Below are 25,206 nucleotides of genomic sequence, written 5' to 3' on the forward strand. Positions count from 1 at the left end.
GTAGAATGCCATGCAAATATCTCCTGAACATTTGCCGCATTTCTGGCAGACATTTCCCTGAGAACTCCTGTTCCCAATTTATGCTTCCAAGTTCCTGCCTGATAGCTTCATATATACCATTACACTAATAAAAAGCTTTCCTAACTTGTCTGTTGCTATCCCTTTCCAATGCTATTGTAAAGGAGATTGAACTGTGGTCAATATCTCCAAAATGCCCTCCCACTGAGAGACCTAACAACTGACCAGGTTCATTTCCCAATACCAGATCTGGTACAGCCTCTCCTCTTGTAGGCTTATCTACATACTGTGTCAGGAAATTTTTCTGAACACACCTAACAAACTCCACCTCATCTGAACCCCTCGCTCTAGAGAGATGCTAAACAATACTGGAGAAATTAAAATCTCCCACCATGACAACCATGTTATTATTGCATCTTTCCAGAATCTGTTTTCCTGTCTGCTCCTTGATGTCCCTGTTCTTATTGGGTGGTCTATAAAAAAAACACCCAGCAGAGTTGTTGACCCCTTCCTTTTCCTAACTTCCACTCACAGAGACTCAGACAACCCCTCCATGACTTCCTCCTTTTCTGCAGCCATGACATTATTTCTGATCAGCAGTGCCAAGCCCCACCTCTTTTGCCTCCCTCCCTGTCCTTTCTGAAACATCTACAGCCTGGCATCCTAAGTAGCCATTCTTGCCCCTGAGCCATCCAAGTTTCTGTAATGGCCACAACATCATAGCTCCAAGTACTGAATGAGGCTCTAAGCTCATCCACTTTGATCATACCCCTTGCATTAAAATAGACACTTCCCAAACCATCTATGGTCTCCAGTATTTCATGGAGAGTGATTGATTTCCATTTCTCTTGATCTCTCTACCTCTGAGACAAATAACTAAATCTTTCATGAATGCAGGTTCAACACTCTCTGGGGGAAGGAATCTTTCCTACTCTCAGTTGTAAATGGGTTACCCTTTAGATTATTCCAAGACTCCATGCACTATCCCATATCCCCTGGCATTGCAAAAGTGTCCTACAGCACCTGTATCTGTATCATGTCTTTTAACAGAGCCAGTTCATTTCTGTGAAAATACTGTGACTGAATCCATGACAACTGCAGAAATGTAAGAATCTACATCAGATAAAATGTAAAGTATAGGGTGATTTTGCTGCTACTACTCCAAATAGAACAGCTGGGAGAGAAATTGGTTTCTCTTTAACTGGTGTTAAGCATGTTTGACATGATTAACTTCAATGGAATCATGTATTGGAAACTGAGTATTCCTGATTTTCTTGGACATGCGTAAAGCGTGAGAACAAAGGTAATTTTCTTACCCTAAGTATTTAATAATTTATGCAAAGCAGTTGAAGCTCATGTATTGAGTCAGATAGTCATTAATGAAAATTAGAACATCATTACTCTCTAATCATTAGACATGATCCCATTTCTGCTTCTGAGACCTTGCTGTGAGCAGATTGGTTACTGCAATTTCCCACTGCTGTCAAAAGTGTCTAATATTCATTTTCCGAGCTGCAGTCATCCAGAGTTCATGAAAGATGTTGCGTAAACGTCAGACTTTACAAATGGCCAAGAATAGGTGGTGAACCAGGGCTGACCCTTTCCTATTCTTTACCACAGACCCACTTACATAGTTGTGCTCAGTGTTATCGGGAGTCTGTTCACACTGCATGTTGTTTGTCTACTTTGCTACCTGAAGAGGTTTCTTTTTCCTTCAATTATTTTTTACATAGCGGTTAGCTTGACACTATTACAGCTTGGGGCATTTTGGAGTTCGGAGTTCAATTCTGATGCAGTCTGTAAGAAGAGTCCATGTCCACCCAGCCAATGTGTGGGTTTTCCCGGAGTGCTCCAGTTTCCTCCCACAGTCCAAGGACGCACTGAGTATGTTATTTGGTCATTGTGAATTGTTCCATGATTAGCTTAAGGTTAATCAGGTTTGTCAAAGTTCCTGTGTCAGTGTGGCACAAAGGGACGGAAGGGCTTACTCCATGATGTATCACTAAATAAATCAATCAATAAATAATCTGGTGTCTCTTAACTAGACTTTGTAAACCGGTGAAGGGAATTGTGAGTACAGTGATCATCTGTGTGTTATTATCAAATGGGGAAATGGGGTTGATCACTGGAACTAAAGCCCCTGCAGCCTCTGACTCACTGGCCAATGGAATATAACTCACTGGCCGAAAATTATAGCAACTAGTAATTCGACTGCTCCCCAGGATGTAGTTCCTGGCCTCTCTCTCTCTCCTACAAACCAGAAAATTATTTTCAACATAGTATTATCCCATAGTCACTCTTTGTTGGAAAGACCTGAACAAAAGGAGTGCATTCTTTTCCAAAGAGAAATTCTCTCACTGATCAATACCTGAGATATTGGCAGAAAGTGCTGGGAATGCTCAGCATGTCAGACGGCAGCTGTGGAGAGAGGAACAGCTGATCCTTCAAGGCAACGACCTTACACCAGAACTGGAAAATGTGAGCGTTAACAAGTCTTGAGGTGTAGTGGAAGTATAGAAGGAAGCACAAAAGAGAGGGTTTCTGAGGGAGTACAGGACAGAAAACGTATGTCAGGAAAGATGATGTGTGAGGCAAACGGTGGGTGATAATAGAATAAATGAAGATATAAAGATGAGCGGGCTTTGAAATTTGATTTCTGCATCAGTGGCATTATCCTAATCAGTAACAGAGTGTACATTTCTCTTTTTATGGTTAACTATTACTATATTAATAAACAAATTGGAATCATGCTTTGGGAAATAAAATCTGTTCATAATTCAACATGCACTATTCTGCCCTCACTCAAGAGTTTTCCCTGTTTTCTTAAAGGTAGGCAAATGGGTAAACTCCAGATAGGTAGTTTTAAGGCAGTTTTATTGTTCACCTTCACATTACAATAAGCCAGGAGCTGAGTAAAAAGACAGTGCTTCGAGGTGTTCTCACGAGAGATGGATCCAAATACTGATTAAAATCCCTTTGAATCCTAAAAATGTATTTCTGTCAAATGAATGAGTAAATATAAAAATAATCATAAAATGACTGACCTGATGTTGAAGGTCAGTTGCTTAGAAACATAGTGGTAAGGAATGAACAACAGCTGTGAACTTTAAAGTAAGCAGTGATATCTAGTGGCTAGAAATAAAACAGCAAACCATATCAGGGGGAACATAACATTCACTAATAGTCCAAGGCCATGAAAACTGTTCATTGAGGACAGGATATTTGGATTCTGTATGAAATTGCTGATCAGTGCTGAATTCAAAAGTTGGTTTTAATGGTCAGTTGGAAAATTAGGTGATTTTTATTTTGGGCCGTTTGTTCCTTCTTCCAGAGGGACAATCTGCCACAGAATCCTGGAGAGATCAGTGAGATATTCATGGGGCAGTGTGAATATGGTCCGGTAATCTGCTCCATCATATTGGGAAGGAGAAATATTAGCTAAAAACACACACAGACATTGTAGAAAATGCATGGTTAGTCAGACAAAAATTGTAGCAATAAAAAGAAAAAGAAAATTTCAAATCTAAACTCTTCATTACAATGTTCAAAGATGGAAAACGTCAATTTTCAGTAGCAGAGAAGGTGGGGAACAAAACAACGTGATCCTTTCTGAATATTGTGCAGTAACCAGAGCAGAGGTTTGCTCTTTGTGGAGAATCATTATTGTGTTGCAGCCTGGGTTTCCGTGGTTCTGAGATTCAGTATGGGGGCCATGGTAACCTAGCGGTTCGCACTAAGCTATTACAGCTCGGGGCTTTCCGGAGTTTGCAGTTCAATTCCAGTGCCATTCTGAAAGGAGTCTCTGAATGTCCTCCCTGTGGGATGCATGGATACACTCCGGGTCCTCCAGTTTCCTCCCAGTCCAAAGACGTACCAGGTAGGTTAATTGGTCAATGGAAATGTCCCGTGATTAGGTTCAGGTTAATCTGGTTTGTCGGGGGGTTGTTGGGGAGGTGAAGCTCGAAGGCTGCAAGGGTCGACTCTGTGCTGTATCAACAAATAAATAAATGAATAAATGTTTATGTCTGTAACAGACGCGGAATTGTGAGCAGTAATGTTGTATTTTCCAGAAATGAAGCCCAAAACATTTCACAGAATTTCGCAACAGTGATACCCAGGTATGGACATGAAGTATAAATTGTCTGAATATTTTACAATATTTAACAATTGGATTACATGGGAGTTTACAGATCATTCATCCGCACTAATCCAGTCCAGTATTAATATTTAACAGAAACTCATTAAATCTCATCAGCATATCCTTCCAGTTATCTGGCCTTTTCTCTTGGGTTTATACAGCTTTTCCTTAAGTCTATCCATAATATTTTATGTAACTGTTCTTCAAAGTGGCTCCATGTCTTTTTTATTGTTACCGAAGGGTGAGATTGGCCCTTTTGAAGCAACACACACAAAATTCTGAAGGAAATCAGCTGGCCAGGTAGCATGTATGGAAGAAAGTACAGTCAACGTTACGGGCTGACTGAATGTCTAATTATATAAATCTGTCTTTGGGTACAATGACTTTTCTGTCTACATTTTCTATATTCCATCTGAGTCTCAAACCCTGATGTGAAATCAGAAAAGTGAGTGCAGGTACATACAAAATAATAAACTGGGGGTGGCACGGTTAGCGTAATGCTATTACAAAGCCAGTTACCTGGGTTTAATTCTGCCATTGTCTGTAAAGAGCTTGTATGCTTTTCCTGTGGGAAATAATATGGTATGCACCCTCTGGGTGCTCTGGGTTCCTCCCACATTCCAAAGAGGTTACTATGTTAATTAGGTCACGTGGGTTTAATTGGGTGATGCGGGCTTGTTGGGCCAGAATGGCTTATTTCCATGCTGTATCTCTAAATATGTAAATATCTGTTCTATGCTGACCTCACCCACCCACTTTCTCACTCTACCCCTCAATCCTGACAGCAGTGTGAATAGTCTATTGTCTCTTACGTCTGTTATCAACAATATTTTTTGTGATATTTTCCACAGTTTTTGGAATGCTTGTGTATTACCTTAATTAATATCCCAATTGATTTAACATTTTCTTAATTGAATAATTAGGGTCAGTATTATCAAAGAGCTTCAGTTGTTTTCTCAATTTCATCCAATTGCTTTCCACTTTCCCAAAGGTAACTGCAGGGCAGAGACTGTTGAAGGATTCTGCTCTGCCGTACATTTTCCCTTCTGGGCATCACTTTCTCCCCAAGAACTGTACCCTTAAAGAACTGTGTGTTCCCCTTGTGCATCCTCCAGTCTCTGAATCCCACCACCAATGTCAGTAGCTTCAGCTGCCCAAATCCCAAACACTGGACTTAACAGCTGTTGTCAAACATTATGGAAAATTATATTCCCCAAGTCGATTGAAAGGATCAGGGTTTATTTAAAGAGAGAAAACTGAGGGTGATCTGGTAGATGTCTGCAGGACTAAGGAAAGTGTTTCCATTTACAGATGAGAGTAGAACTTGAGGTATAAACATAAGATGGTTAATTTTAAAAAATCCAAGAGTTTAAGACCATAGGACCATAATCCAAGAACTTCAGACCATAGGAGCAGAATTTGGCCTTTTGGCCCCTCAAGACTGCTCCATCCTTTAATCAAGACTGATTTACTTTCCCTCTCACCCCATTATCCTGCCTTCTTCCCAAAAATTTTCACTCCCTCTCCCTTCACATTCATCAGTCATAAATTAGATCTTGGAATTAATTTTTTATTTCAGGAAATGTCATTTATACAGATCTACTCCATGTTTGAAACAATAAAGCTGCCCAATCGACTACCAACGTAAATGGAATTGTGCATGCAGATGTGAAATTTAAAGTGAAATCAAGAGCAGTCCACTCCATTACTGATGAGGACAATGTAACCTATGCAGATATCAAATTTCAAACCCAACCCACGAAGTCTAAACCGAAAGCTTTCTCTCCTGCTACAGCAGAGGATTCAGAATGAATTTGATAAAGTAATTATGTGGATTGATTAAGGCAGAAGAGTTACACTCAGTGGCCACTTTATTAGGTATATCTGTACACCTGCTTGTTAATGCAAATACCTAATGTGCCAATCATGTGGCAGCAACTTGATACTTAAAAGCATGCATGTTGGCATGTCATGCATTATAAGATATTCTTCTGCACACCACTGTTGTAACACATGTTTATTGGAGTTTATTGACCTTCCTGTCAGCCTGAACCAGACTGGCCATTGTCCTCTGTTGGACCTCCGTTTATTTTCTGATCCTTCAGTTTTTCCGGAAGTCAGGAATGATGAGCAGAATTAATTCTAATGATCATTTATTTTAGAGTGCAAACAAACATAAGTAAACTAAATAAAGAGCTGAAAAATGGTGTGAGGAGCTAAATGAATGCGAAAGCAAAATTATGGCACCTCTGTAAAATCCGTTAATTTTCATAGTGAAGATAGGGAAAGTTCCTTTGATTAAAAATAAACTAGTTAATAGGCTGCATAATTAAAACAATTACCTCACATGGGTAATGTGCCAATAGCCAATGAAAAATGAGGAAGTTGATAAACCATTATTTTAATTGCTATACCACTTTCTGCCAGTGAGTGGGGACAAACCAGCACATACAGTGAAAAATACATGAGTTTACTAAAAAGTACAAATCATATAAAAAGTATTATTTTAAAAAAGTCATGGTTTCCAACACCTCTGTCTTCTCTCGTTAACATGACATTGCGTGCGCAGAACCGCCACTCAGTGGATGACACAACAGATGAATGGTGATGTTAAATTGTATTTAATGATGCCTTCAGGATCAGATCAAGGGAGCCATTAAGTGGCTGTCTCCTGTATTAATGCAGCATTAAGGACACCATCGAAAGGCAACTACCATCTTTAAGGACCTGCTTCACCCACGACATGCCATCTCCTCATTGCTCCATCAAGAAGGAGGTGCAGGAGCCTAAAGACACACATGCAACATTTTAAACAGCTTCTACCACTCCACCATCAGATATCTGAATGGAATAGACTCTGATCTATGCACACAACCTTCTCCTTTTTTGCATTCGTGACTTAATATATTTTACACACACACACACACACACACACACACACACACACACACACACACACACACACACACACACACACACACACACACACACACACACACACACACACACACACACACACACCATCTTTTTTCACCACGTGGGGCAGTGATATTAATTCTGATTCTGATTTCCTGCATTCAGTCCACATCTCTCTAAGCCCTGCCCCTCCATGTACCTCCATATATTCAAGTGTTTCTTAAATGGGACTTTTGTGCCTGCCTCAATCACTGTCTCCGGAAGATGCCACAACTCCAACCTCTGCTGCCTAGTCTGACTGGCAGTCCTACATTGAGTTCAACACTGATTGGCAACTCCTGTGACACAGTTGGTGCAAAACTGTACTTGTCTCTGCCCTTTCTTTGCAATCAATCTCTTTGCAAGCAGAAAGAGGGACAAAGGAGAGGACGAAAGCGATGCCTTCCTTTTTTAAACAAAGGTGTTTCTCTTCCTCCACCATCAACTCTGCTCTCAAACACATCTCTTCCATTTCACGCACATCTGCTCTCACCTCATCCGCCCGCCACCCCACTCGGGATAGGGTTCCACTTGTCCTAACCTACCATCCCACCAGCCTCCGGATCCAACGTATATTTCTCTGTAACTTCCACCACCTCCAATGTGATCACACTACCCAGCACTTCTTCCCCCCCCCTTCTGCTCTCCACAGGGTCGCTCCCTACGTGACTCCCTTCTCCATTTGTACCCCTCATCCCTTCCCACCGATCTCCCTCCTAGCACTTATCCTTGTAAGCGGAACAAGTGCTGCACCTGCCCTTACACTTCCTCCCTCACCACCATTCAGGGCCCCAGACAGTCCTTCCAGGTGAGGCGACACTTCACCTGTGAGTCGGCTAGTGTGGTATACTGCGTCCGGTGCTCCCGGTGTGGTCTTTTATATATTAGTGAGACCCGACACACTCTGGAAGACCATTTTACTGAAAACTTATGCTCTGTTCGACAGAGAAAGCAGGACCTCCCAGTGGCCACACATTTTAATTCCACGTCCCATTCCCATTCTGATATGTTTATCCATGACCTCCTCTACTGTCAAGATGAAGCCACACTCAGGTTGGAGGAACAACACCTTATATTCCGTCTGGGTAGCCTCCAACCTGATGGCATGAAAATTGATTTCTCTAACTTCTGTTAATGCCCCTCCTTCCCTTCTTACCTCATCCCTGATTAATTTATTTCCCCCCTCCCTTTTTTTCTCTCTCTGCCTATCAATCTTTGCCTGTTCTCCATCTCCCTCTGATGCTCCTCTCCCCTTTTCTTTCTCCCTAGGCCTCCCATCCCATGATCCTTTCCCTTCTCCAGCTCTGTATCCCTTTTGCCAATCACCTTTCCAGCTCTTAGCTTCACCCCACCCCCTCCTGGCTTCTCCTATCATTTCAGATTTCCCCCTCCCCATCCTACTTTCAAATCTCTTACTATCTTTTCTTTCAGTTAGTCCTGATGAAGGGTCTCTGCCCGAAACATTGACAGTGCTTCTTCCTATAGTTGTTGCCTGGCCTGCTGTGTTCCACCAGCATTTTGTGTGTGTTGTTTGAACTTCCAGCATCTGCAGATTTCCTCGTGTTTGCATTTAGTAGGGTCCATATTTCTAGGGTAGAAGAGACTTAGGTCCTGCCAAAACATTGAGGCAGTGAACCCCATTTGGTGTGAATACTGTATAATTCAATTGCCCATTGGCAAGAAATGACAGATTATACACTGCATACAATTATGAAGAATATATATTTATGAATGTTAATTTAACTGAAAGGTGATTAAATAAAATAAACAAAATGGCCCATTATAAATAATGGCCCATTATGTCTATCCATGGCCTCCTCTATTGTCAAAATGAATCCAAACTCAGTTTGGAGGAACAACACCTTATATACCGGCTGGGTAGCCTCCAACCTGATGGCATGAACATTGACTTCTCTAACTTCCGTTAATGCCCCTCCTCCCCTTCTTACCCCATCCCTGATGTATTTAGTTGTTTGTCTGTTCTCCATCTCCCTCTGGTGCTCCCTCCCCCTTTCTTTCTCATGAGGCCTCCCGTCCCATGATCCTTTCCCTTCTCCAGCTCTGTATCACTTTCGCTAATCACCTTTCCAGCTCTTAGCTTCATCCCACCCACTCCGGTCTTCTCCTATCATTTCGCATTTCCCCCTCCCCCCACTACTTTCAAATTTTTTACTATCTTTCCTTTCAGTTAGTCCTGACGAAGGGTCTTGGCCCGAAACGTCGACAGTACTTCTCCCTATAGATGCTGCCTGGCCTGCTGTGTTCCACCAGCATTTTGTGTGTGCCATTATAATTAAGTCAAGATGTGCACCGGTTGGAGTTCAAATCTTCCAAAAGCTGATGTGACCAATGTACTTATGACACCAACTCAGATTTGCCGATCCTTGGTAGAATTTCCCACCTTGGGTTCCATCGAATTCTGCATTCCTGCTGGTTCAAATACTATGACGGGTTCTCACAGGTTTCTTCTTTCCTCATCACACACTGAGAAAACCCTCGACCCACTGCAGTGTCCATCACCAAAAACCTAATCCCAACCATTCTCTGGAAATTCCTCCCAGATCTACCATCCTGACTGGATGACGCAACATTCCTAAGCTGCCTTATCTTTAACAGTAACCCCAACAAGCTGAAAGCAGAACAAACGGCTCTTACAGAACTACTAAAATGAAATATCTACAGCATAGCAGTAAAAATTTGAACTGGGATGTTACAGTTTCTTGTGGTTACCTACGTGAGTGGTGATTAGTTGCAAAGTACATGATGTTACAATTTTATATAGAGATAGTAAACAAGTATGATACAGGATAGTAAACAATGATACTTTGATGGATATTTTGTGATTTCCCCTTTAGGTGAATACCACTCCATTAGGTGGGCTATTTCTACTCTTAAGTTTTCTATTTTGTGTTTAAATCTCTTCTGCCATTTCCCCGTTCTTCTTTCATTACTTAGTTTTGCATTTCTATTCATGACAGTCTCTATCTTGGAGCCATTGCACTGCACAGCTGTTAATGTTGCACAGTATGTTATTGTGTGTAGTTCTTCAAATGTTTCAAGTTTTCCTAAATGTTGTGGTAATATAATATTAAACCATTTTAGCAAATTTTGATGACGTATGGTGTTTTGGTATGTAGGAATTTTTTGTTGGCTCAAAGTTGCTCTCTTATTGTGTTGTTAAATAATAGGAAACTTTTTCTTGTTACGGGACCATAGGTTTTCTTCACTGTGGACTGCCACTTTAAGAGATGCCTGGATGAGGCGGGACTATGATGTCAGTGTAATAAGCTGCAGTCAACTGCTGCTACTCAGTAAGGAGAGAGAGAGAGAGAGCAAGACAGTCTGTTGGAACTTCAGCTTGTCACTGCTATGGTTAGGAACTCTTCTCTGCCCAAAAGATTTGGTTGATCATCGGTACTCAGTGCACAATGGATGTGTGGCTGTCATTTCGTATAATCCATATGTGTGGATTTGATGGAGTATCCTGTGGTATCACTTTTGTTGGCCCTTACCTGGACTCAGGTTGCTGTGGTAACCTCTTGAAGATCGTATTCCTGTGTCTGCCACCTGGTGATATTTCTAAGTGGTTTTTGGAATGACTCGATTGATTAGTTCTTCTGTGACTGTTATTTTTATTTACCCAGTGTAGAACCTCTAGAATACTTCGTGATCCTCCTCTGTATACGCTAAAGTGGACTTACAAGTTTCTCCTCTTATTAATTCTGTGGATAACTGGACTTTTCTACTTTGCCATCTTAAGACTTTAAGAACTATTCCTGAACTTGACTATTTGGGAGCCACACACATATACACGCACAACCTTGTTAACTTCTGTTTAATCTGTTTAGTTGTCTATATTATGAGTAAATATTAATAAAGATAGTGGTCTTAACATTTAAAACTGACTCAAGGTGTCATCCATTGCTGCTGGTAGGTAACAGTCTGTAAATTCAGCTTAATCATCAGCATCCTACAGAGGCTCTGGAACTGTTGTTGCTGTTAACATCAGATTGTGAAGCAGTTGAAATAATTGTATTTTCATCTGTGCTTTGGTGGCGTTGCATTGTCATTATTTTCTTGCATAATTTTGTCGTGATCTTTATGTTGGTTTCTTTCTAGCTGTTGTGCAACTTCATGTTTTGCTTGGTTTAACATGTCTATGGGGATTAAATTATTTTTTACTATAACACGACGTTGTTCTGATATTCGTTGCACATTTGCCTGCATGGAGGGATATTGTGCCATAAACTTTCGGTGAAGTTTGTCCCTGTATCCGATCATATCAGTCTCAATTTCCGTTACTCGGTAGTCTACGTGCATTGTGAATGTCTTTAATTCTAATGACCATTTCATGCGTGTCTTTCTTCTTTTAACTGCTTGAGTGGTCTCAGTTGTAAGTGGAACGCTGCCCTGGAGAAAACACTTACAGCAGTCGCAACCTGTGATGTTGATAGGCTACCTTGAATACCGGCTGTATCTTTCTCGGGATTCTCGGTCCCTGCCCGTCTTTTCAACAGTTCATCAATAGCGGTTCGCTACTGACATGCCCAGTGTTTGCTCCAAACAATGGCCGTATCACTATTCTGTAAACATCCCTCCATTTCTAAAGCAAAAGGGTACTTTCTTCTATACCTTCAGCCAGTGTTTAGTTTCATCTGTCCCTAACACGGAGAACAGACAACCAGCACTGCACCGACCAATCTACCGGCTGGTTTTACACCTGTGGATATCTTCTCGCCGCACCCTGATGTCCCAGACTTTCCGGCAGATCCCGAAACCGAGCCCCGGCTCCTCACCTGTTCTCCGAGTCCATGTCACTCAGCGGGTCACCGTCCTTCGAGTTCTCCAAATTCTGCTGCCCGTTGCCAGAGGCTGGTGCTGTCATCTGGTCCCGTACAAGGTGGTGGTGCTGCTGGCTGCCCTGGTTCCGGTGCTGCCGCGTGGCCATCTGTTCCAGTGCTGTTATTATTATTGTTATTATTATTATTATTATTATTATTATTATTATTATTATTATCATCATCATCATCATCATCATCATCATCATCATCATCATCATCATCGTCATCATCATCTCTACTTTTCTTTTGTACTTGCACATTGGTTCTTTGTCCATCTCTGTTGTTTGCAGCTTTTCATTGATTCTCTTGCGGTTGTTTCTATTTACCCACAGGAAAATGCATCTCAGGGTTATATGTGGTGACACCTATTAATTTGACAATCAATTTGTTTTGAAGTTTCCATACAGTCACTATGCTCTGCATGAAAAAATTTGCCCCTCAGGTCCCTCTCTCACCCTAAATCTATGTCCCTAGTTCTAGTCTCCTCTGCTCTTGGGGGGGGGGGGAATAAAACTGTTGCCACCATTTTATCTATGTCTCCCATAATTGTAAACACTTCTGTAAGGTCTCTCCTCATTTTCCAGCATTCTGGGGGATAAAGATCTAACTTGGCCAACCTGGCCGGGTAACTCAATGCCCTCGAGTTGCAAATCTTCTCTGCACTGTTTCCATTTTAACCAATTGTTTCCCATAACAGGGTGACAGAAACTGTACACAGTACTCCAACTGTGTACAGGCTTCAAGAAGGAAATATAGAACTGCAACATAACATCCCAATAAAATACTCAGTGCCGTGACTGATGAAGGCCAGTGTGCTGAAATGATTTATTGGAATATCAATGAGGGATTATATAGGAAGAAGATGGATTAGAAATCATAGTGAGACAGCTGATGATATCAGATATCTGAATGTTTCAGGTTCGCTAAGTATAAGTAACAAAAACATAACAATTTTCATCAAATGATTGAAAATTTGAGAAGAGAGTTAAAATGTTAGCAGGACTGGGAGGTAACAATAAAGCAAGGGGATTCTGGTGAATTGCGGGCAGACCCAGTAAAGATAACATGTTGAGCATCACACCTGCCTCACTCCCAGAAGCACAGGAGATGTAAATGAGAGCCAAAGATCAAGCAGTTGGAGCAGAGCTTGTTGACAGTGGAGGAACATCAGAATTCACAGTTGGAGTTCATGTTGAGTTCATGGTTGTTGTCAGAGCTGGCTCCTGTAGAAAGGCATTCAGCAGTTTTCTGCTGAATCTGCTCAAACACTGGGACATCCCAATTGCTGCAGGGACCTGCCCACAACCAGAAACTCAGCCAACCAGGTGACCAGAAAACCAGACCAGCCGACTGGCAGACCAGAAAAATAGCCAGTTGACATTTTGGATGCGACCCTTCAATGGGAAGGTTCAAAACCATCAGCGGGGCTTCTAATGACTGAAAGGTCACTGCCCACTCTCACCTGAATAATTTTTATTTTAAGTTTAATTGTATTTAGCGATATGGCATTTCTGACCCAACAAGAATCAACTGCCTAATTAACCTACTAACCTATGGGTCCTGGGAATGTGGGAGGAAACTGGAGCACCCAGAGGAAACACACATAGTCATGGAGAGAACGTATCGGCTCCTTACAGACAGTACTGGGAATTGAGCCTGGGTCACCGGTGCAGTAATATTGTTATGCTAATTGATACATGCAAAATGTAACATCAGCAGGGCACAGACTGTTCAAACCCATCAGGTGCTTCCCTGATGTTGACCATTCCTGACGGTGGCTCTGCCATTTGTATGCTGCAAGTTGGGTGCAGAGATCCCCATGGTGACTCTCTGATGGACAAGGTACAGATCACAGGTGGGGCTTATGATGGGAGAAAACTGGAGGTGTGGGTGGGGCCTAGGTCCTGCTTGTGAGTAGGGCTTGGTCTCATTGTCCAGCTTTGTCCTGGTGGCTGGGGTTTCTGAGCCTTGGATTTCAGAGGTGTTCCCATGGGCAGATCTTGTTCAAATGGGATGGATATCAATGTTCAAAATACATTTAGTATCAAAGTACATCTATGTTACCATACACAACCCTGAGGTTATTTTTCTCATAGGCATTCTGTAAGATTCACTAGTGAACTCACACTGCAGAAATCACAATGAATTCAGCAACTCAACCAAAACAAAAGTTTCATTATAGAAATTAACCAGCAAAACTACCAAGACCTCAGGCAAGGTCTAGAGAATTTGAAGAACTGAATTCACTCAAAATACACAGAAGAACTCAGTTTGACATTCATCAGCCAAGTATCCACAATGACAGAGCAAAGAGAGATTGGCAGTCACCCCAAAAACACACCCTGGAGCACACTGGAACTCAGTGCCAATTGAACAACATAGGTGTCCAGATGAAACAATAATCCCCAAGACAACAATTACAAAGCAAATTACTCACAATACTATTCTGATTAAATTATCCCAAATTGAATAAAAGTGTTGAATACAAAGAGAGCTTAAAAATCCCCATGATCTTAAATGAGACCCCTGGATAACAAAGTAAAAAACGCAGAATGAGTCCAAAGACAAACAATTAGTCATAAAGGTAAACAATCCAAGGGACACCACGTACCCACAAGGTTACACCCAGAAAACACAGTCCACATTACAAATGAAAAAAAACTCTTCCTCTTCTTTATAAAAAACTCCTTGTTGTGACACATTTACAGTAAATACAAATTAACACCACACAGTCAATGCAAAATCATACCCAAGGCAGACAAACAACCAAAGTGCAAAATGCAACACGCTGAGACCATACAAAGCAGAAACGATAAATAAGTCAGCAATAAATATCGAAAAAATGAGATGAAGAGTCCTTGAACATATCTCCATAGGTTGTGGGAGCAGTTCAGTGTTGGGGTGAGTGAAATTTTCCGCCAGTCAATTTACTCACTCAATCTGTAACTGAACGAGTTTCAAGTTAAGTTACGGACTTTACTTCCACCCCACGCAGCACCCTGGTGCGTGTGTGATCTTGGAGACACCAAAGCACAATTGCCTGACATTGCCCCAGTGGAGAGGCTCAGGAAGGCCTGGCAAGGCAGAACATGTCCTGAATTTGGTGCAAGCCGCAAGTAAGTTCTTTGGACGATTGCCAATCGAAGCAAGCCCCACCCGCTGAACATGGTACCCTTCTCCGAGGATCGAAACCCTGTCGTGGTGGACTGCTTGTGACTTCCTGAGATCCCGGGAGTGTTGCTGTCTGAGCTTAACTCCTGGTAGGTCACCCATGGTGGTATGGTCAAATGGGAGCCTCCAGACAACGAGTGACCCAACAAAGTCCTCAAAGGTAGAGCTGGCAGAACATGGTGATACATCAGAATGGTAGTGAAGGTGGAGGAAGGCTGCAGTAGAGAAGGTCCACAGACGGCTTGCACTCCATGCCACAGGACATTGACCCTGATCTGTCAAGGACTTTCTCCATCTGATTCCCCATGTTAAACAAAGTTATGCACAGGCATTTTTCCATAAAGGGAATAAGCTAGCATCATACTTGACTGGAGTGATAGCATTATTTTTATCACAGTCACATTGACTTCTCAGTCAGGCTGTTATTAACAGTTTTGCTGACAGTAACTAATCTCCACCATTTCCATCAAATAATGGAAAATTCATTTTGATTTGTCCGGTCAGCTCAACTGAGAGGGACTCAGATTCAAAGGCATCAGATTACAGTGTCCAGCTCACTGTGGTTTCACAACTAAATTCTCTGCTGCTTCATTCCTCATTCAACTTCCACGTCCTATTTGTCTTCGTCAGCTATGTAGATCCACAAGCTGCGAGCTAAGTGATGGACTAGTGATAACAGGTTCACTACAGTTGAACAATGTGGATTCTGGCTCTTTTCATCTGTTCACTGCCGGGTGAGTGACGACCAGTGTGGGACGTTACAGACAATGGTAAATGCAGGAATTACTCAGCAGGTCAGGCTGTACCCATGGAAAAGGAAACAGTAAAAGTTTCAGACCCAAGACCCTTTGACTCTGCTTCACTTCCCAGAGATTCAGCCTGACATATTTCCAGCATGTTCTGTTTTTGTCTCAAATTTCCAACATCTGCCGTTTATTCGAATGATCTGTGTTAATTTGGGTCTAGTGCACCGTTTCTGTAGCAGAGATGGTAAAGTATGTGCAGATATGTAAAGATAGAAAATACTCCATAAATAGGTTCAAAATATTGGGGTGAGGAACCACAGACACAATGCTGGAAGATTTGTATGGGTCCAGCAGCATCTATAGAGGCAAAACGTATTCCAGTTGGAGACCCTGTATCGGGTCTGGGGGGGGGGGGGTGTGGGTGGGTGGGGGGAAGAAAGAAACAAAACCCAGCCTGCAGTTGTGATTGTGCAGGGAGGAGAGAAGGGAACTGAGGACACATTTGGTCTCTGGCACCAGAATAGTCTTGGCAGAGAGTGTTGCTGCCCAGGGAACATTAATTTGTAAAGGTTTGCAGATGTAAGTGCAAAGGCTCCCTTTCCATCCATGAAACATCATTTTCATGCTCCCTTGTACTCACTAAAATCAGTATAGGAATTATACATGAATAGTAAGATGTCTCCGATAGACAGCTGTTCCTGTTATTGAAATGTCTTGTTCTTCAGTTCTGTGTGGGTTGAGGGCTAACCTTGTACTCAGAATCCATTTCCTTTTCATTCTCTTCCCCGGAACTGTGACATTTGTTTTACTCATCAGCATCCAGTATTATTGGAAATAACTTGGAAAACGGTTAGCACGCTTGCAGAAGAGACGAGACGGAACAAGAGATCTCTCATCACTGCCTTCCCATGTGGACTGAACACAGGGGTCCAGCAGAACATTGTGACAAGCAGGATAGTCTAGATGACCTGATTAATTTGGGTATTTGAGTTGACAACCCGGTAACCGTGTGGTGCAGAGAAAAATATGTCTCAAGCTTCTTATGGTCCGATCACTCTCTTTCCTCACCCTCTCCCTCATTGTCCACAGTCTCTTACAATGAAAGAACATTTATCATATATAGTGTCGTAGAATAAGTCTGCTGGATTCATAGTCACCCAGAAACAATGAACACGTTCACAAGCACAGAATTAGCCACAACAATCTCTAACACTAACCCTTTCAGAACCCTAGATTGCAGTTCATCTGGTCTGGGAGACTTATGTAACTTAAGGTCGTTCAGCTTTTTGAGCACATTCACTTTTGTGACAGTAACTGCACTCACCTCTCTTCCTCCACACACTACAAAGTCAGGCATACTGCTAGTGTTTTCCACAGTGAAGAATGATGCAAAATACTTATTAGTTCATCATCCTTGTCCCCTGTTATTATTTCTCCTTCCTCATTTTCTAGCAGTTCTATACCCATTCTAATTTCTCTTTTATTTTTAACGTATTTGAACAAATTTTTACTATCCACTTTGATATTATTTGCTAGCTTCTTTCATATTTCATCTTTTCCCTTCTAATGATTTTTAGCTGCTCTCTGTACATTTTTAAAAGCTACCCAGTCCTCTATCTTCCTATTAATTTTGTTTTGTTGTATTTCCTTTCTAATCAGGATCATATATTGTGGTAAACACATATTTGGCAATAAATTTAATTTGAATTTTGAACTTTGAAATGTCTCACTGAGAAGGAGGAATATCACATAATATCCTTTACTTGCTATGTGAGGAGGTGAAGCAGTAACACCAGGGCAGTTTGGAGCTCATTACATCTTCAGCTCAGGGTTATCTGATGGATGTCGGTGAGCCAGAGATAATTCCAGATGCAGTGTTCCCACTTGTGAATCTGGACCTGTTAAACCTGAGCCCATTCAGCCCATTGAGTATGTTCCTCATTCTTTAATGGCTGATTTATTATTCCCCCTCAATCCTATTCTCCCCATAACCTCTACCACCTTTACAAATCAAAAAATAATATCAACCTAAGCTTTAAATATATCCAATGATTTGTCCTCCACAGTAATTCTGTGACAATTAATTCCAAAGGATCAGCACCTTCTGGTCAGGGACTCTCCCACCACAGGAAACATCCTCTCCATATACACTCCATCTAGCTTCTTGGCCCTTTACAATATGAGAGATTTGAATGAGACCCCTCCCGCCACACCCACCATTCCTCTAAACTCCAACGAGTACAGGTCCAGAGCCATCAAATACTCCTCATACATTTACCCTCTCACTGCTGGGATCATTTTGGGGAACCTCCTCTGAACACCTTTCCCATTACAGCACACACTTTCTGTCAAGATCTGGTCCGTAAAGTCCGCATTCTTCCTTATTTTAGATTTTCCACTTTTCCCTTGTTCTGTTGGGTGCTCTAATTGAGACACCTGATTCTCATATTGAGCTGGCTACATAGATAGCTCCTGGGGTCAGCTTCATTTGCTGGACTGTTCCCTTTGCTGTCTTCCTAAAGCATTTGTCTGCAATCTTGCCTGTGTCCTGGCCTGCATTGCTGTCAAGTTCTACTGCTGGAGCAAGACGGGAACCTTGCTGTGCCTAGATAAGGAACTGTCTATTGTGGTTTGGAACTGTCTCTGTGTCCATGCCTTTGCTTGGTTGGTCTGGCTGTCTGATGTTACCTTGTGTTGGGAACTGTCTCTGTCTCCACACCTTTGCTAGGCAGGTATGGCTGTTTGCTGCTGCTGTGTGTTGGGAACTGTCTCTCTGTCTTCTCTGTATGAGTCCTGGCCCTACATCCTGCTCCCTAGGGGTGGTCCTGACTCTGTGTAGGCACTGGCCCCAAGTCCTGTTCCTAAGGAGAGGTCCTGGCTCTGTGTTCCATGTTCCTGTGTACTGGTTTTTCCAAGACCATGGCTCTGTGTTCCGGTTCTGCCAAGGCCCCAAGCCTCGCCCAGTCCTGCAGCCAAGCCTTGAAGAACCCAAGCCACATCCAGTCCTGCAGCCACATCATTTCTTTGAGTAGTTCTGGGGTCTGAGCCACGTTCTGGGTCCTTGCCCAGTCTCTGGCTTGGAGTCTCTGGCTCCTTGTTCCCAGTTCCTTGTCCTGGTCCTGCTTTCCTGGCCAAAGTCCTAGACCAACTCTGTGTTCCTGTCCCATCTCCTAGTTGATGTCCTGTCCCATCCCTAACTCTAGTCCAGTCCAGTTCCTAGTACTTCAGTGTCTGTGTCTTGCATTTGGGTCTGCTCCCAGTGCCCACGGTATGACACTTTTAAGAGGCCCAATACTGTTCACCATAATCCAAGTGCAGTTGGACCAATAACTTATAAAGCTCTAGTTCTGGGATAACTTATAAACAGTGGTAAATGTTTTACAATCCCACCATTGTATTTTAAAGTGTGTGCATGTTTGTTATTAGATTTAAACACAATAATGAAATGGCCAAATTGTTGTTGTTGGTCAGTGATCTAGTTGCTGAAACAAAATGCTTTGCTGAAGATGTTTTGTATTTCTGCATTTGTTCCCGTCAGCAAAGAGAACCATGGCTGATGAGATGTTTTCCAAGAAATGATGAAGCAATAGTGAAAGAGACCAGAATAAGCTGTCAGTGTGTTGCAACCATTGGCACTTCTCTATATTATGTCTGGTAAGATAAATAAAGAAAACTTAAGTTCTGACCACATCCTTCACTGAGGGTGAACATTACACAGATGACAGCAGTGACTGATGCAACACAGTCAGCACTCCAACTATACAATGTACAGAATGTCAGCACTCATACTATACAATGTACAGAATGTCAGCACTCATGCTATACAATGTACATTCTTGGATCACTTCAACCCTTGAACTATAATAAAACCAAAAGCAACAACACAAAATGCTGGAGTAATTCAGAATCTATGGAAATGAATAGACGCACCACATAGTTACTTTGCATGAAAAGCCCTTCCGCATCACAGCTATTTCCTACTTTGCTCCTTTCTCAGCATCAAATTCCCCAAAACATATTTGCTTGAATTATCACCAAGGCAGATGCAGAATGATGTCCAAATCTTGGAGTTAAGTCCATAACTCCCCAAAATTTGCAACTGAGTGAGATGGTAAAGCGGGTGGTAAAGGGAGCTTATGGCATGGGGACAACATAGAGCATTCAAGAATACATTCTGCAAATGTATAAAAATATGCTTAGGACACACTTGGGGCAGGTGTGCAGTTGTGTTTGCTGCATAGCAGGAAGGATGTGGAAATATTGGAGCAACTGCTGAAGAGACACATCAGATTGTTGCCTGTATCAGAGGAAGGGAAAATGAAAAAACATAGCAGGAGAATTCAGCCACTTTTCCCATTGAGTCTATTCCACCATTCCATCATGGCTGATTTATCTCCTCTCTCAACCGCATTCTCCTGCCTTCAGGAGTCAGGTGGGATCTGCAAATCCAGAGTGGTCAACATTTCGGGTTAATCAGGACACTTCCAGCAGTTTATTTTTCCTTCAGATTTAAACATTTACTGTTGCTTGTGTCTAATATTTTAACAGTTCTCACCATTTCATTTAGTCTTTGGGAATTTTAAATGTTTCTGTCTTGCTAAGCATAACTAGAAGCCTTTTGGGTATTCATGTGCCACACACCACTTGGGTCTGTTACGAACCCCGTAACTGGGTCACTTACTAGCAAAGATAGAGACGTCCGTTGAAGTCTGACGATACTATTTTTAACAGTATTTATTAGTAAAAATACACAAAAATGATATCAATGCAAATATACGGATAATACACATCATCAATACTAAATCTAAAAGTGTGGGTATATTAATAATCAATAAGAAATAAGCTCTATCGTTGTCTAGGGGATCATGTATTGTCCGATGGAAATATAAATTCACTCAGCTCATGCAGGTGGCAGTCTCTGGGGACCGCTGTGTTGCAATGGTTGGAGAGAGAGAGAGATTTGGAGAAAACTTGCCGATTTTCCTTTTATGATTTCGATCTGTCAGGTGTCTCGATGTCGTGGCCTTTCACTTGTGGCCTCTCCTTTAGCTAAACCGTCCTTCTGTGGTGAGCCCGCCTACCCAGGCAAAGGGAGGATGCACACAAGCCCCCACTGGCTGTCGCTATTAAACGCTGTCACGGGATCTCTAGCGTTTCTCCTGGTGCGTCTAAAGGTGTTGTTCCCCAGACCCTCTTTTATCCTTACTCACAGGGTCTCAAATGTCAATCAGGTTGGGATGATGCAATCCCTCAACCAGACCACTCTGGTTGTCCCCTGAGGGGTTTTAATGTATAGTATAGTACTCAATACACAATTCTGTCTCCAAGAGACAATAGCCGTTATCAGTGGTTCTGTTTCGCTGTGGCCAGGACACATTTCAAACCCTGTGTATTTTGCGTGTCTCTCTCTCATTTCCTGGGTCCCAGACCTGAATTAATAGTGATCTTGCGATTCTCAAAAAGGAGGGGGCGACTTTGTACCCTTCGGCCCCTCAGAGTTGTTTCACATTCATATCAAGTCACTGTTGTTTTTTGATCAAATTTCCTGCTGCCTATTGTCCTCATTTTAATTTTAGTCATTGTTTTCTGAGAACAGACAGGCCCTATCTGGGTCTCTGTCAATAAAATGTTGTGGACTTTGATTATTCCGATTGGGTTCCTAACCTGTGAGTAACAAACAATGCTGGACATCTGTGTAAGCAGAGTTGGTTTGGGGTCATGCATAGTTTCCAGAACAGTGCAGAGCAGTAAATGTAGTCAGTGAAGATGTCGGAATCTGGTGTTCAGTGAAAACTCCTGGAGGAATTCAATGAGTCAAAAATGTCTGTCAGTGGGGAGGGACTTGACAAAGCTTTGGGTCAAGAATCTGCGGAAAGTCAGAGTGGAGAGGGAGCGGGCTGAGACTGAATTCTCTTGGTAGTTGGAAACTGAGGATGGGTGAAGCATGGCAAGCAAATGGAATGGGGAGGAAAATTGTTGGAGTTTGGAGCTTGGTGACTGGTGGAAGAAGATAACAAGAAAAGGGTAATAGAGTGGAGCCAGCTTGGGGGGAGATTACGCCCAGCTGGAGAAATCTCCTGGAGGCTGTTAAGCAGAAAAATCAGGTCTCCCATTGCTGGAATCTGATCTCACACTGCAAGGATGACTGTGACTTTTGATGTTATGGTCTTGAAATCAATGTCAATCCTCGGCCATTTCAGTGGGGCAATTAGGAATCAATATTATGAGATCTGAAGTCAAAGGTAAACCTTGGTGGGTAGGGATGAGAGATTTCTGTCTCATCCATGCTTCCACTGAGAAGGGTCGATGCATTAAATGACCCGGGTTAAGTATGTTGAACGTAGAAATGCCCATCTCATTGATGTGTCTGAAGAACATCAATCTCCTTCTCCTCTTACTCAGTCCCAGCGTGGATTGCCAGAACCTTTTGCAAATTCAGTGCGAAATGCTTTGCAAGTCAGTAAATTCAGTCATAATTTCATTTCCTCTTGAAAGCTACCGAACAGGTGATGGATATCTCACAAGTTTCAGCTTTTAAATACTCAGTGGCCACTTCATTACATTTCAGGTTAGTATCCCTCCTCAGATCTGGGTTAAAAGCAGAAGAGTGTCAGTTTACAAAGCAGATCTGTTGGGAGGAGTGATGTGTGGGATAAAAGACTTTGCAGTTCATTCCCAGGTTATGAATTCCTGATTATGGACACTTCTATGTATGAACAAGCTTCTTTAATGTTACTTAATTTAAAACTCCAGTGTATAGATTTAGGTACACAAGAGTTTTTATCTGGTTTCTGATGGTATGGCCTCCACAGAGCCATGATCTCAACATCACTGATGTTGTCTGGGATTACCTGGGGAATCAGAAACAAGTGTGGTAGCCAAAGTCTGGAGAAGAACTGTGGCAACCTACCGGACAATGGTCTAATAAAACTGCACAACAGTGCATCTAAGAGAATTAATGCAGTTTTAAAGAGAAAGGATCATCAAACCAAATATTGATTTGATTTAATTTTGTTTTACTATTTACTGCTCTTTATAGTAAATGTTCAATATTTAGAAACTTGACATTTCATTTTCTTTGAAAGCATCTTGGCTTTACAGAATATTTTTACATATGCCTACAACTTTTGCACAGTTCCATATGTACATAATTTTGCATCTGACACAAAGACTGTCGGTGCTGTGGTTGGTACAGAGCCTTGTCGTAAATTACTACAGGGTAAAGACAAGATGGCGTGCTGGGTGGAGAAGTGATTGATGGAGTTTAACACAGAAAAATGTAATGTGATGCACTTTGAAGGATCAGACAAACCTGAAGGCTGGTTAATAGTAGGTTTCTGAGCAATATGGAGAATACAGAAGGATATTGGTCTCCAAGTCTGCAGATTCTTCAAAGTTGCTGCACAAGTTGTAAAGGTGTTAAAGCAAGAGTATGATAGTCGAGAGATTGAGTTCAAAAGCCACAAGCTAATGTTACACTCTATAAAACTCTGGTTCAATCATACTTGGAGAATTTAGTTCAGTTCAGATTGCCTCATTGTTGGAAGCTTGCCAAAGCTGTAGAGAGGGTGCAGTGGAGGTTTACCAGGATGTTCCCTGGATTAGAGAAATGTCTTTTGAGGAAAAGTGAGTGTTGAGTGGGCCAGTGATTTTCACTATGGAGCAACGGAGGGTGAGAGGTAACTTGGTAGAGTGATGAAGAAGAGGTGTATAAGCCATAGAATGTGTGGACAGGCAGCACTTTCTCATGGTGACAATGACCAATACAGAGGACATCCATTTAAGCTGAGCAGAGGAAAGTTTAGGGGAGACGTAAGAGTTAAGTTTTTTTTACACAGATTGGCAAGCACCAGGGACGCACTGCTGGCATGGTGGCAGAGGCTGATCCAATATGGATATTCAGAAGCTCTTAGATAGGCACATTCATTTATGTATGGAAACAGACTGTCACAGGCTTTGTAGATTCATCATCGAGTATCGATTGGCACGACATTGGGGGCTGAAGTGCCTGAACTGTGCTGTGCTGTTCCATGTTCCGTGTTCCAGAACTAGATGGTGCAGCCTCAAAGTTGAGGGGTGACCCTTTGAACAGATGAAAGGAAGAATACTTTTAGCCCGACGGTGGTAGGTTTGTGGAATGCTCTGCTACAGACTGCGGTGGAGGCAAGTCTGTGGGTATATTTAAGGTGGAAGTTGAGAGTTTTCTAATCGGTCAGGGCATCAAAGGAAGTGGCGAGGGCAGGAGTGTGGGGTTGGGTGGGACCTGGGATTAGCCATGATGGAATGGTGGAGCAGACTCTATGAACAGAATGGCCTAATTCTGCTCCTATGTCTAATGGTCTATTATATATTAATTTATGTATTTTATCTGCACAGTTTGCCTTCCTTTGCACATCATTTGTTTCTCCATACTTGTGTGTCCTGTTTCATTGATTCTGTTGGATTTCTTTGTCCTGCTCTGAATGTCTGCAACAAAATGAATGTCAGGGAAGATAGATCCGTTGACATTAACATATTTTGATAATAAATTTACCATGTACATTTTGAACCTTGATCACATGCATGATCGCTGGTCTTTTGTAACAGATTTTGTAGAAATGGAGTTAGAACGAGACTAAAGCATGAACATTTCCAATCACTGTACAAAGGTCTTAAAGGAGAACGAGCAATGGAAATAGAAGTTGGGTGCTGAATAAAATGTGTGAGCTGCAAATAATTGCAGCTTGCATCCGTCATCAGGGTGTGAATCTGCAAATGGAAGGTGTAACTTTTCTCAGTACTGATCTGTGACTGTAACCCATGAGTGTACAATGAAGGGTCGTAAATTATTGTCATTATATTCAGTGTAGTATATGGTGACATGTATGTACTCTACTTTGATAATCAACTTAATCTGAATTTTGAACTTTGAAATGCCTCACTGACTAGGAGGAATGTGACACAATATCCTTCACCTGCTGTGTGAGAATGTGAAGTATTAACACCAGACTCTGTTTGGAGCTTGTTACATCTTCAGGTCAGAGTCACCTGATAGTAAACACAAAGAACACTGAAGATGCTGTGGTCAAATCAACACGTACAAACAAGCTGGATGAACTCAACTGGTCGGGCAGCATCCGTTGAAATGAGCAGTCAACGTTTTGGGCCGAGACCCTTCGTCAGGACTGAAGAAGTGGGAGCAGGGGCCCGATAAAGAAGGTGGGGGGGGGCAGGGTGGCAGGTGAAAAATCAGAGTAAAGATCAAGGGGTGGGGGAGGGAAAGCAGGAATGGGATAGGCCAGAGTGGTGAAGAAGGAATGTAAGGGGAAAGCACTTTGGGTAGTAGAAGGTGGCAGAA

At 42.1% G+C, this 25,206-nt stretch overlaps 1 protein-coding gene across 1 annotated transcript in view; it reads left to right on the forward strand.

Moving 5' to 3' along the window:
* The window catches only part of LOC132380889 (uncharacterized), a 127,173-nt gene that overhangs the window by 70,925 nt on the left and 31,042 nt on the right, over window positions 1–25,206 (forward strand). Inside the window, 1 exon segment of the mRNA XM_059949806.1 lies at window positions 11,750–12,041. Coding sequence (XP_059805789.1) covers window positions 11,750–12,041 — 292 coding nt within the window.

This window comes from Hypanus sabinus, chromosome 25, assembly GCF_030144855.1.
Source record: "Hypanus sabinus isolate sHypSab1 chromosome 25, sHypSab1.hap1, whole genome shotgun sequence".
In the NCBI taxonomy this organism is placed as follows: domain Eukaryota; kingdom Metazoa; phylum Chordata; class Chondrichthyes; order Myliobatiformes; family Dasyatidae; genus Hypanus; species Hypanus sabinus.